Source organism: Jatropha curcas, chromosome 1 (assembly GCF_041381405.1).
Source record: "Jatropha curcas cultivar XTBG-Jc1 chromosome 1, XTBG_Jcur_1.0, whole genome shotgun sequence".
NCBI classification, from domain to species: domain Eukaryota; kingdom Viridiplantae; phylum Streptophyta; class Magnoliopsida; order Malpighiales; family Euphorbiaceae; genus Jatropha; species Jatropha curcas.
Genome location: NC_143151.1, coordinates 32,677,669 through 32,689,173, shown reverse-complemented (window position 1 = coordinate 32,689,173; position 11,505 = coordinate 32,677,669). Strand labels below are relative to the sequence as shown.

The following is an 11,505-nucleotide window of genomic DNA, read 5'->3' as shown; positions in this document are numbered from 1 at the left end:
GTATGCCCTGGGAGAGTTTCATTTTTCATAAACAAATTTCACTGTAAATAATTTTTTTTTTTAAATGCGATTAAATTTGGTTTTTTCCTATTATTTTTTAAAGAAAATGTAATTTTTCAATTTTCCGATTTTATAATGAGAATTCCCATTTCTAAAATATATGTTTTATTTGCTCCCATTTCCGCATTCTTTTCCTTTTTTTTTTTTTTTCAAATTTCTTATAAAAAAAAAAAAGTGGAAATATAATTTCCATTTTTTTTCTAATTCTCTTTTATTTTCAAACTGTCTATTTCTATGAAAAATGGAAAATAGAAAATAGTTTTTCATAATTGAATACCTCTCTAATATTCCAAATATAATGAAACAGTTATACCTAATGTTCCATATATAATGAATTGCTCATTACCTAATATTTCCATATATAATGAATTACTTGTTATTTTCCATATATAATGATTACTTATTGTTTTCCATATATAATGAATTACTTATTATTGCTAATAAGGATACTTTCAGTTCAATTTTCTAATGGATAAAAATTTTTACTGAGTATTTAATTTATTGCTTTCGCTTTAAAATGATAGACTTGTTTCTTTTTTATACAGATTAAATAAAATTAATTAATATTAATATATTGTTATATATTGTATTAATATCCTTATTTAATATGCCTTATTCATTGAAATAAAAAATTATTGATAATATGGCATATTAAATAAGGATATATTTGAGAATTGAGAAATTAATTCATTAATGTTATTTTAAAAAAGGAAAATGGTTTATGTTAAAAATAAATAAATAAATGAAAGCAAATATATTTTTTAGGTCGGACGAGTAATATATTTGGTCAAACATAGTTGGATTTGCTCAAAATTGAACGAATAAGAATGTTGATATTCCACCTTAAAAACATTGCTGCCTTAAAAGATACTTTTTAAGATTTTAATTTTAATTTTAATCCATTAGATAGAAGATTTATGTTCAGTTGCCTTAAAAAGACAGATATTGGATTCTTAAAATAGCCTAAATATAATATATATTTTTTTAAATTCCTAAATATAATAATTTTCGAAATATACACTAAAATATAGTCTAGTGATAAATGCATGTATGACGATCTATATTAAAAATATTATTTTCAATAAAAAAAATTTTGAGGTAAGACAAAATCATTAAATTTAAACAAAATTAGGTACTTTATTAGTTTTTTAATAATTTTAAAGTAATTAGCTACTTGAATATTTATTATTAAATCATTATTAAAATATATGAAAAACCGAAGGAACAGATGGGTTGAATTAATTAAATTTAAATATTTTAAAATTTTTTAAATTTGTTGGTTGAGAAATAAATTATAATCTATGGAATTAATATATTACCTAAGTTTCATATTTTATTTTATTGATAATGTAATATAGGAAAATTATTTCAAATCTATAAATTTTATTTTTCAATCAAACAAACCAAGCATGAATTTCACTTTCAATGAATTCAAACCATCACTAAATTATTTTTTTAGCAAAATTAACATTGCATAAAAAAAAAAAAAATGCTAACAAAGAGCAATTCATTTTCAATTTAATTATTAGGTACATACTATTTTTTTTATATATAGAGGTCTGATGTACCGAAATAATGTTTGTGGACTGCACGGCAGAGGACAACGATCTCTTTTGAATAACATTCACGAAATTAGTGATATTTTTTGTAGTATTATGTACATATCATTGATTAAGCAAAACCAATTATTTATATTTTTTAAACATTTTTTGTCACATCTTTTCTCTTTTAAAAATTCTTTAAAAATCATAATACTATGATTAAAATAAGTTTAATGTTCACTTCCATCTTTTATTCTCCGTTTAGCAATTGTCTAATACATTTAGCACACAAAAAAACATTAATAAATGCAAAATGCGGTTAGTTTTTTTTTTTTTTTTTTTTTTTTTTTTTTTTTTTATTACTGTTAATTAAAAACCACTAACTGAACTTTATTTTATTTTATTTTATCTAAAACACAGCTCTACTCTCTTTTTCTTTGCAAAGAAAAAACGGAGAAAGTATCAGTGATCATCAGAGGCGCCCACTATATGCCTTAACTTATGAGCTCGATCTCACTGTAATAACAATCTCTTTTGCACATTCAATACTCGCCTGTTCTTTGGAAGAAGGACCAGGTTGTCGAGGAGAAACCACTAATTTTAAACGATACAAAAACAATTAATTTTTTTGAGACTGCAACTTTGGCTCCGTCTGTTAATCTTTCAGGTACTTGCTTTTGTTTTTCTCTTAGTTGAAATTCTGGGTATTGTTTAATATTTAATTTTAACTTATGGCTATGTTAAACGTTCTGGGTTTGTGAATTTGGTGCAAATTTTTTTTAGAATAATTTAGGGAATTTCTCGGTATTCTGATTGTTTTGGGTGATTAATTAAGGAGGATGATTGTGGAATTTTCATTTTTAATTGTATGGCTGGGACCTCTTCTTAACTGTGTATTTCTTAGGCTAATGATTAGCGGATAAGGAAATGGATTGTGGTTGTTTTTAAGTGTGTTGTAATTTTTCTGTGAAAATGGATTAATTGGTGCTATCGTTGTTATTTTCTTTAATCTTAAATGGGTAAATAAAATGATTTTTGGTGGTGAATATGAAAGTAAAGCTGAATTCTGCTGCTAGTTTGGGCAGTAATACATTCCTAAAATCAACTTTTTTAAGACCAAAGAGCAGGGAGAGAGAGAGAGAGAAAAAGAGCACTTATCTTGCTTATGAGGTGCTTTCTTCTACTCTTTATTTTCGGGGCATAAATGAGATTTCTAGAAATCAATATTTTTATATATTTCTTCTAATTTCTATGTGCAAGAAATTGCTATACTATCCTATGTTTTTTTTTTATTTTTTTATTTTTATTTTTTTATTTCATAGCCTCATTCTATCTCCCATGTTTATTGGGAGTTGAAGTACTACACATGTGGACCCAGCAGGATTTCAATGGAACAAGTTGATGCTATAACATGTGGATTTTGTTACTTGTCTTGGATAAATCATGATCTTGTCATATACATTCAACAAACATAGAACAGAAAGGCACATATTGCTAATAGAATCAATTGGGTTTAGGTTTCTGTCTTCTTGGGCTCAATTGTTGAAATATGCATGATTCAATATTATTGTTTCAGTTTAGCACTCTCTCCCTTTTGATTTGATGGCGATTGGTTGATTGGAAGTATGCCATGTGATAACATGCAGTTGAGAATTCTATACCGTGGTAAGACTGTCATGCTGAATGTTGCTGCCAACCAGTGGGGCAGGGATGAATTCCACGATAGATGATATGAACTTGATTCAGCAGGCACAGAGGCATCACTTGGTGGTCAGGGAGCTTGGGGAGGAGATTGATCTGGAAATTGGTCACGGTGATGATGACCCTTCCTTTGCTAATGCCCCTTTGATCGGTGGCCAACCACGTGAACCATCTACTGAGGAGCATGAAGAGGCCAAGAATATGGTAATGGTATCTCAACTTCCCAACGAGGATCAAGATATGTCAAAGACACAACCAGTGAAAAGGAAGAAGAAGGTTGTAAAACGATGGAGAGAGGAGTGGGCAGATACTTACAAGTGGGCATATGTGGATGTGAAGGATGGAACTGCAAGGATATTCTGCTCTGTTTGCAGAGAATATGGCAGGAAGCATAGAAGGAATCCGTATGGAAATGAAGGCAGTAGGAATATGCAGATGAGTGCATTGGAAGAACATAATAATAGTTTGCTTCACAAAGAGGCTCTTCGTCTTCAGATAGCCTCCAAGGACAAGATAATTGTTGATAAGCCCATTTATGTAAAAGGTTGTAAGCTGATTCTATACGTTTGTTGGTTAAAAGTTGAGATTTATATTTTAGTTGAAGTAATTTCAGACGGTTTTTTTGTTGGCATACCTATACTGAACCACGTGGTTGATGAAATAATAAAAGAAGAGTTTTCCATTTGGCCAAGTCGTTAACAATTTTTTTTTAAACTGAAGCTCTCATGTCGAAAACGGCTGGAACAATTGTTGAAGCTGCACTTAAAAGGGACCCACATGAGGCTGAATTTATACAATCAGTGCAAGAAGCTGTTCATGGTTTAGAAAGAGTAATTGGGAAAAATACTCAGTGAGTTCACCACATAATAATTTTTTTTTTTAATATTTAATATCCCCTTCTTTTACTTAATCATCAATTGGAAAAGAGCTCAAATTCAGTTTATTATGCTCATGAAATTGCTCTATTATGTTTCAGGTATGTCAACATCATGGAGCGCTTGCTAGAACCTGAGCGGATGCTTATTTTTCGTGTTCCTTGGGTGGATGACAGGGGTGAGACACATGTCAATCGAGGGTTTCGAGTGCATTTTAACCAGGCACTGGGTCCATGTAGGGGTGGCATTCGTTTTCATCCTGCTATGAACTTAAGTATTGCTAAGTTCCTTGGTTTTGCACAGGTACTCTCTCTGTTTTTTTTCTCCTGGGTTTAAGTTCACCATCTTGTTGAATTCAGTGTTTCAAATCGATGTTGAAACTGTGCCAGCATTCTTCCCGTTTCTTCCTTCTGTGATCATTTGCGCATCTTAATAATGTTTGTTTATAGGCTCTATATTTTATTAGGACTGGGCAGCACCAAAGCAGTTCTGGAAAAAATGGGTAGAACTTATTTGAATGTCTTTAAGCACACAAATTTTTGTTGTCAATTCTAGAAAAATTAAAGGATTATCTGATGCATCTTCCAAAAACTTTCATGCACAACAGAGGCTTAGCTCTGACAATTGTGGTGTTATGTTGTGCTTTTCTCTTTATTTCAGACATTAAAAAATGCTTTATCACCATACAAATTGGGAGGGGCGGCAGGTGGAAGTGATTTTGACCCGAAAGGAAAAAGTGATAACGAGGTGACAGCAATTCTATTTATGATGTCTTATAATTTGCATTTCCCAGAAATTCTCTTATATGTTTGCAAAATCTACATTGGCAGATTATGCGTTTTTGCCAAAGTTTCGTGAACGAGATCTATAGATATCTAGGTCCTGACAAGGTAAGTCCAGAAGATTCTGTTGCCCTTACCTGTTCGGTCTCTAATTACCAACTCATTGTTGCATGGACCTGATTTCATTCTATATGCATTTAGGACCTTCCTTCAGAGGAGATGGGAGTTGGTACTCGAGAAATGGGATATCTCTTTGGGCAGTATAGACGTCTAGCTGGTCACTTCCAGGTTCTTCTTGGGATCTCGCTATTAACTCTTATGTTTATAACCATTTGATGAAGATAAATGAATGATTCAGCTTGTCTGACTTTATGAGCATGCTTTTTCCCATGTGTGTTTCAGTGTTTGCATGTGGAGAAGGATGTGGAATGGAAAGTAAAAGGGGGTGGTCTTAAGATTCATGACTGTTATATTCTTAAGAACTCAAGGTGTTAACCAGAGTGAATGAAATTTTATTTCACTATATTGCTTCAGGAATTGAGTTTACAACACATATATATACACAAGTTTAGGTTAGCTATAAAGTAAACTAGACAATATATGGTCTGCTCCTAAAATCAAGCTGCAATTATTCCTATAATCAAGCTACTGAATTCTTTCCTATTTATGTATATATGTGCATTAAAATCTTTTAATTGTCTAAATTCTCCTCAAATGAGTTCTAAGTTGCTGTTGGGGGGTGTCTGTGTGCACTGGGGTTGCATCTTTTTGGTAGTTTTTGTTGTAAGCATAGTTATCATTCATATAAAATTTATATTATATTTGTCTTTTTTGTGTTTATTGTATCTTTAATTGATTGCTTACGTGAATAGTCATCTCAGGAAAAAGTTAAGGGACTTTTCTATATGCCTTCATATGTATGCCTTACTTATGCAGGGAAGTTTTACAGGGCCAAGGATATTTTGGTCTGGCTCTAGCCTTCGAACTGAAGCTACTGGCTATGGTCTGGTAATATGGTCTCTTCTTTTAAACTCTTAGATACTGCTTCTATGCTAATAGAGACTCCCATGCGCATGAAAATTTTTATTCCTTTTTTTTTTTACTCATATTGCTTTCTGTCAACTTCCTGTATGTCTTTTGTTTTAAATCAATTGGAATTTATTTAATGAATTCCCCATGTTTACGCAGGTTTTCTTTGCTCAGCTTATGCTTGCAGACATGAATAAAGAACTCAAAGGACTCAGGTCCCGCACTCTGAAATCTTTTTAAAATGCATAAGACCCTAAAGCCAACTACACATTCTCGAAATCTTTATTTTATTCAATATAGGCACAGCTTGTTTGGGCACACTATTCACTGAACACTCTGATACCTTCTATTTGAGAATTAAGACATTGTTAAACCTTTTATTATTGCAGTATAAGAGTATTCCGTGCTAACTTTATTAAATGTTTTATTATTGATAATTTGTGGTTAATTAAGCACAGAAAAAGAGTGCTAAAGTTCAGTCCTTGTTGATTGTACAAATTTCACAGTTTAAATTTATTTGTCTTAATTTCCTGTCCAGATGTGTTGTAAGTGGTTCTGGAAAGATTGCAATGCATGTTCTGGAGAAGCTTATTGCCTATGGCGCTCTTCCAATCACTGTATCAGGTACTTTTTTGCCCTTGGTGAATATCGTTTTTGATGATCAGGTTGGACTTGTTTTGGTAATCAGCACATATGATTTTGCTATGATAGTTTGACTTCAACTAATTATCTGGCAATAGCAGCTCTCTTTATTTATATATTTGAAAAAAAATGAACAAGAATATATGCATATCTGCCTTCTAATCACCATGATTTTTATTTTAGCATCTGGCATTTGAACTTCTTGCATAGAACCTGTTAATCACCATGATTTTCATTATGGATTTATCCTGGTAAAGGGATGAGTATCTTGAACGCCAAGCTTTTTGACAACTGTATTTTGTTTGTAAATGAAGTAGAGTGTAATCTCAATGAATTTTATATTAATTGACTTGCAGTGAGTTTGTACATGGTTATTGAATTCTGACTTATGCAATAAGCTTTTCAATATGCCTTGTTTTAGGAGAAAAAGTTACTAATGGTGAATGGGTCAATCCGTTAATTGGATGATTATGTTTGAACACCAAGATTTTAACAATTATATTTTGTTTGTGAAAAACTACAGTATAATCTCAATGAATTCTAAATTAATTGACCTGGAGTAAATTCGTGTAGGGTATTGAGTTCTAGACTTAGCCAATAAGCTTTTTGTTGAGAAAAAGTCATTAAAGCTGTGGATACTTATTTGGTGAAAAGTAACAACCAGGCAAACATAAGTGCTGGAGTATTTGCTAGTCAATCATTAGATCACATAAAAGTGTTTCAACATGGTTTGGAGCAGAGCTAATGATTGTATTTATACTGTCTTTGAGCAGGGTTGCTTTCTTTCTTTTTTTTTTTTTTTCGTATTTTAGGAATGAATATAATGTGAGTTTATATGTATTTTGATTCATTTATGATTTACCACATCAACTCTCTAAAGTGTTCTTTTCCAACCTTTTGTAAATGGCAACAATTGCCATGTTTTCATGGTTTTGTTGACTTTAATATTGTAACTCAACAACGGAAAACTTTTACGTTATTTTTTTTATGTTTTACTGTTGATCCTTCAGATCCATTAGTTACAAAAATTAGGAGTTAGATGGCCATGATGAGGTTGAGGTTCTACTGTGAAACACTAATACATGAGCAACTCTTCTAATGCATGCCTTTACTTGCAAAATATTTGCGCAGATTCGAAGGGATACTTGGTGGATGATGAAGGATTTGATTACATGAAAATATCATTTCTGCGAGACATCAAAGCCCAGCAAAGAAGCCTGAGGTTTGTTTTCCTTGGTCATTGTTCACTTACTATCAAGTTGCTCTCTTGTAAAATTTTAGGTTGTCAATTCTCATATGTGGTATCTGCAGAGATTACTCCAAGACTTATGCTCGGTCTAAATACTATGATGAAGCAAAACCTTGGAACGAAAGGTGTGATGTTGCATTTCCTTGTGCTACCCAAAATGAAATCAACCAATCCGATGCCATGAATCTGGTTAATTCAGGCTGTCGTATACTAGTAGAAGGTAGTAGTAGTTCCAAGCATGATCAATTGCAGCTCTGGTACGTCTTCAATTTGCATGTAAATTAGTAGATGAATTGAATTATTTTCTGTAAATCCTAGGTTCAAACATGCCTTGTACGCCTGAAGCTGTTGAAGTCTTGAGAAAAGCAAACGTTCTTATTGCTCCTGCTATGGCAGCTGGTGCTGGAGGGGTATGATATTTACTCTTTTTGGCCTATGCACAATAAGCTTCCCTTCCATATTCAGAAAGTGTGAGATAATCAAAATTATGTTCTTAGTTGGAAATTTGTTTGGATTATCACCATTCTAATTGAGGTAAATATAAAACCAGCCTTAAATTATATTATGATGAAAATGCATCTTAGCAGCTGTTTTGATTTGGAACTCCTCGTTTTCAAAGAGTTGTGGAGTTTGATGTTAAAATCATTGAATTTGGGGATAAATTTTATAATCTTAACTTGTTTAGGTGAATTTATTTTGTCGAAGTTTTCGGGAACTATGAAATTGCTGAACATCTGAGCTTGCTGCTGTATTACTGTAATATGGTGCATTTAAGAGGAGTAGAAGTTTAGTTTAGTTCCTTCTCTTGTAGATTTTGCGGCCTTCAAAAGTTGGTGCCTCTTGTAAATGTAATTAGAAGTCTCTTGAAGCTTTTGTTTATGTGGTCGATATGCTTGTTTTATTAATTCTCATGTGCTTCCCCTTGATGCACTGACTATCTCAAAAAGCAAAGTGGAAATGTAAGACATATTTCTGGGTTCCTCAAAAAAGAAGCTACATTATGTTAGCACAAACAAATGCATCATCTTGGATATAGTCTTCAGGATATACCAATATAGAAGCTTAAGGTGATGAATTTAGTATAGACAGCTGCATTAGTTTAGATGCTGTTTGTACAAATTGCAATTACAAAGCATAGAAAATTTTATTTTGGTTATTAATTTTAACAGTCAGTTAATGTGCACTAAAGTAGTTCCCCTTGGTTTTCAGAAAGGTATTTCACTGGACAGGTGAATTAGTATAGTGGATGCTGTTTGTACAAATTGCAATTACAAGGCATAGAAAATTTTATTTTGGTTATTAATTTTAACAGTCAGTCAATGTGCGCTAAAGTAGTTCCCCTTGGCTTTCAGATAGGTATTTCACAGATTTGCAGATATTACTCGATTTGAACAGTCTTTGCAGTGGTTTGAGTTTTGATTTGCTTATCAATAGGACAAAAAAAAACGGGTATAAAACTATCCGATCAGAAATAACAGTAAAATTTGGTGAATTAGTCAGGTTTGAAGATATTTCAGGGTGTACCACCTAACTGCATGGTTGAATGGTTTAATTTTATGTTAGAAACTAATGTCTCAAACTTTTTTTTAATGAGAAGTCCTCTTCAAAATTTGAATCTTACTAATGTTTAACTGAGCAAGAATTGTTCCTTTCTTGATATTTTTACTCTGAATGATATTTGAATATTGATGATGCTTTTGAATTTTGATTTTTCAAATGATTATAAATTAAATTTGTGGTGCACTGGATTTTTTATAAATGAAACAGGTGCTTTACTTTTGATTGGTTGAGAACTGAAAGGAATTGATTATTGGGGCAGTAAGCATAACAATGTCAATGCTCAAAGGATGTTATTTCATTGAAAACTCTGTTTATTATTTAAAACAATCTAAAAAGGCCAGTTCTTGTTTTGTAGTAAATAACGCACCGGTTTGATTACCTTTTCTTTACTGTATAATCTTTATCAGCAAGTTTAAGGTGGAAAGCAAAGACTACTGGATTAATCACGAATTGTTTAACAATATGGATTCCGTAGGTTGTTGCTGGGGAGCTTGAATTAAACCATGAATGCAATTTGATGCACTGGTCGCCTGAAGACTTTGAATCCAAGCTGCAGGTGAGTCTTTATTTGCTTTATTATTTCATTGATAGGTGGATTGCTACATCATCAGTACCTCTTGGCTCAAACTAATGAGCCTGAAGCATGTTAAAGCAACTTCCCCAATATTACTGCACCATGACTTACGTTTAAGTAGGTTTGGTTTTGGGTTAAGTAGGTTTAATTTGTCTCTCCTTTTTTTTTGTGTGTGTGGTTCATTGGGTCTCTGTCCTCATGAGATTAATGTTAACGAGTTTATATTTATTTGCAATTTCATGATTTCAATTTATACTTTTTCTGGCAGGAAGCCATGAAACAAATATACCAGAGAGCCCTCAAGGGTGCAAGTGATTTTGGTTATGAAAAAGAGAGTCCTGAGTAAGTACCTTTCTGCAGTAGAATTGTCATTGTAAAACATTCCCAATTTCTTGTACAATCTGCAAATGGAGATCACGTCGGTTGGTTTGAATTAGGTACTGATGTTTCTGGTTATAAATTCTGGATGCTAACAAGTACATGGGATATGTAATCCAATTCCTTGAAAGTAGTTTTTGTTTTTACTAAAAAACCCGGTTGTGAGGGTTTAACGGTTAAAATGCAGCTGTCTCCTTTGATTATAGCAGAAATTTAGAGGTTGGAAGGATTCACATTCGGAAAATTCTCCATGATATGTTCATTTTTTTATGCTTTGGAAAGAAATTTAAGTTAATAGTAATCATTTGATAAATGCTCAGCAAATGTTTTCTTTTTTCTTTTTTTTTTTTTTTTTGTTGGAGGAGGAGAGAGCAAGGGGTCAACTTGTTTGCCTTCCAAAGCCCCTCACCTGAAGTGTCAGTAGGATTTTATTCTACTTTAACTGGAAATCATGTCATATTGTGAATGTTACACCTTGGACAAATTCTTATAGAGTGAAATAGTAAACACTGTGCTCATTCTGCTTCTGTTCCTTTTCCTTGTTTGACAGCGCCTTGGTGCATGGAGCTACCATATCTGCTTTTCTGGCAATTGCTCAAGCGATGACTGATCAAGGATGTGTATGAAGGTTGAGGATAATGAATATACAATTGTTTGCGAGGTCTCAAAAAGGAAACTTCTCGTCAGGATATGAAGATCATTATTTGCATTATAATTTGGATTATTTACCCGAGTCTTCCAAGCTGATGCAAGAAAACATTGAAGATTCTACAGATCTCTTTGTAACATATGTGTAATATCATCTGAGGCTCAAAATTGGTAATTGGTGTAGAATTTACTGTGACCGCATTCACCGGAAAAAGAAAATGATAGATCTAGTGGTAGAATAGGGAGAGCCTCCAGAAGGGAGTGCTTTATTCATGGCACTTAAAATGCTGCCTAAAAGCTGATGCAATCTTGTGAAGTATTGGAATATTAAAGTTAGAAATAAAATTATTATTATTATTATTATTATTATTATTATTATTATTATTTATTGGCAATTTATTATGCTTATTGACAATTGTTATTGGCATTTTCTCTCTTGAAGTTGACCAAGCATAGCATTCTAGCG

General features: G+C 32.3%; 1 protein-coding gene across 2 annotated transcripts; it reads left to right on the top strand.

The window, feature by feature from the left end:
• Positions 1-2,002: 2,002 nt before the first annotated feature.
• Positions 2,003-11,405, top strand: LOC105631496 (Amino acid dehydrogenase family protein). Of its 2 annotated transcripts, none has more exons than XM_089719820.1 (16): positions 2,003-2,268; positions 3,248-3,846; positions 4,023-4,152; positions 4,279-4,480; positions 4,838-4,924; positions 5,008-5,067; positions 5,161-5,247; positions 5,896-5,967; positions 6,148-6,203; positions 6,527-6,612; positions 7,762-7,852; positions 7,942-8,099; positions 8,198-8,289; positions 9,915-9,995; positions 10,282-10,355; positions 10,942-11,405. In XM_089719820.1, exons 2-16 carry the CDS (start codon positions 3,285-3,287, stop codon positions 11,015-11,017), a joined length of 1,914 nt encoding a protein of 637 aa, XP_089575946.1. In that variant the 5' UTR covers positions 2,003-2,268; positions 3,248-3,284; the 3' UTR covers positions 11,018-11,405. The 2 variants fall into 2 exon arrangements, with proteins under 2 accessions (XP_089575946.1, XP_089575948.1); XM_089719822.1 differs by having other exon boundaries at positions 3,178-3,846.
• The last annotated feature ends 100 nt before the right edge of the window (positions 11,406-11,505 follow it).

Coding starts and splice junctions, on each gene's coding strand:
- LOC105631496 (XM_089719820.1), top strand. CDS start 3,285: ATGTTGCTGCCAACCAGTGGGGCAGGGATGAATTCCACGATAGATGAT. Junction 8,100..8,197: donor CTGTCGTATACTAGTAGAAG/GTAGTAGTAGTT, acceptor TGTAAATCCTAG/GTTCAAACATGCCTTGTACG. Junction 8,290..9,914: donor TGGCAGCTGGTGCTGGAGGG/GTATGATATTTA, acceptor TGGATTCCGTAG/GTTGTTGCTGGGGAGCTTGA.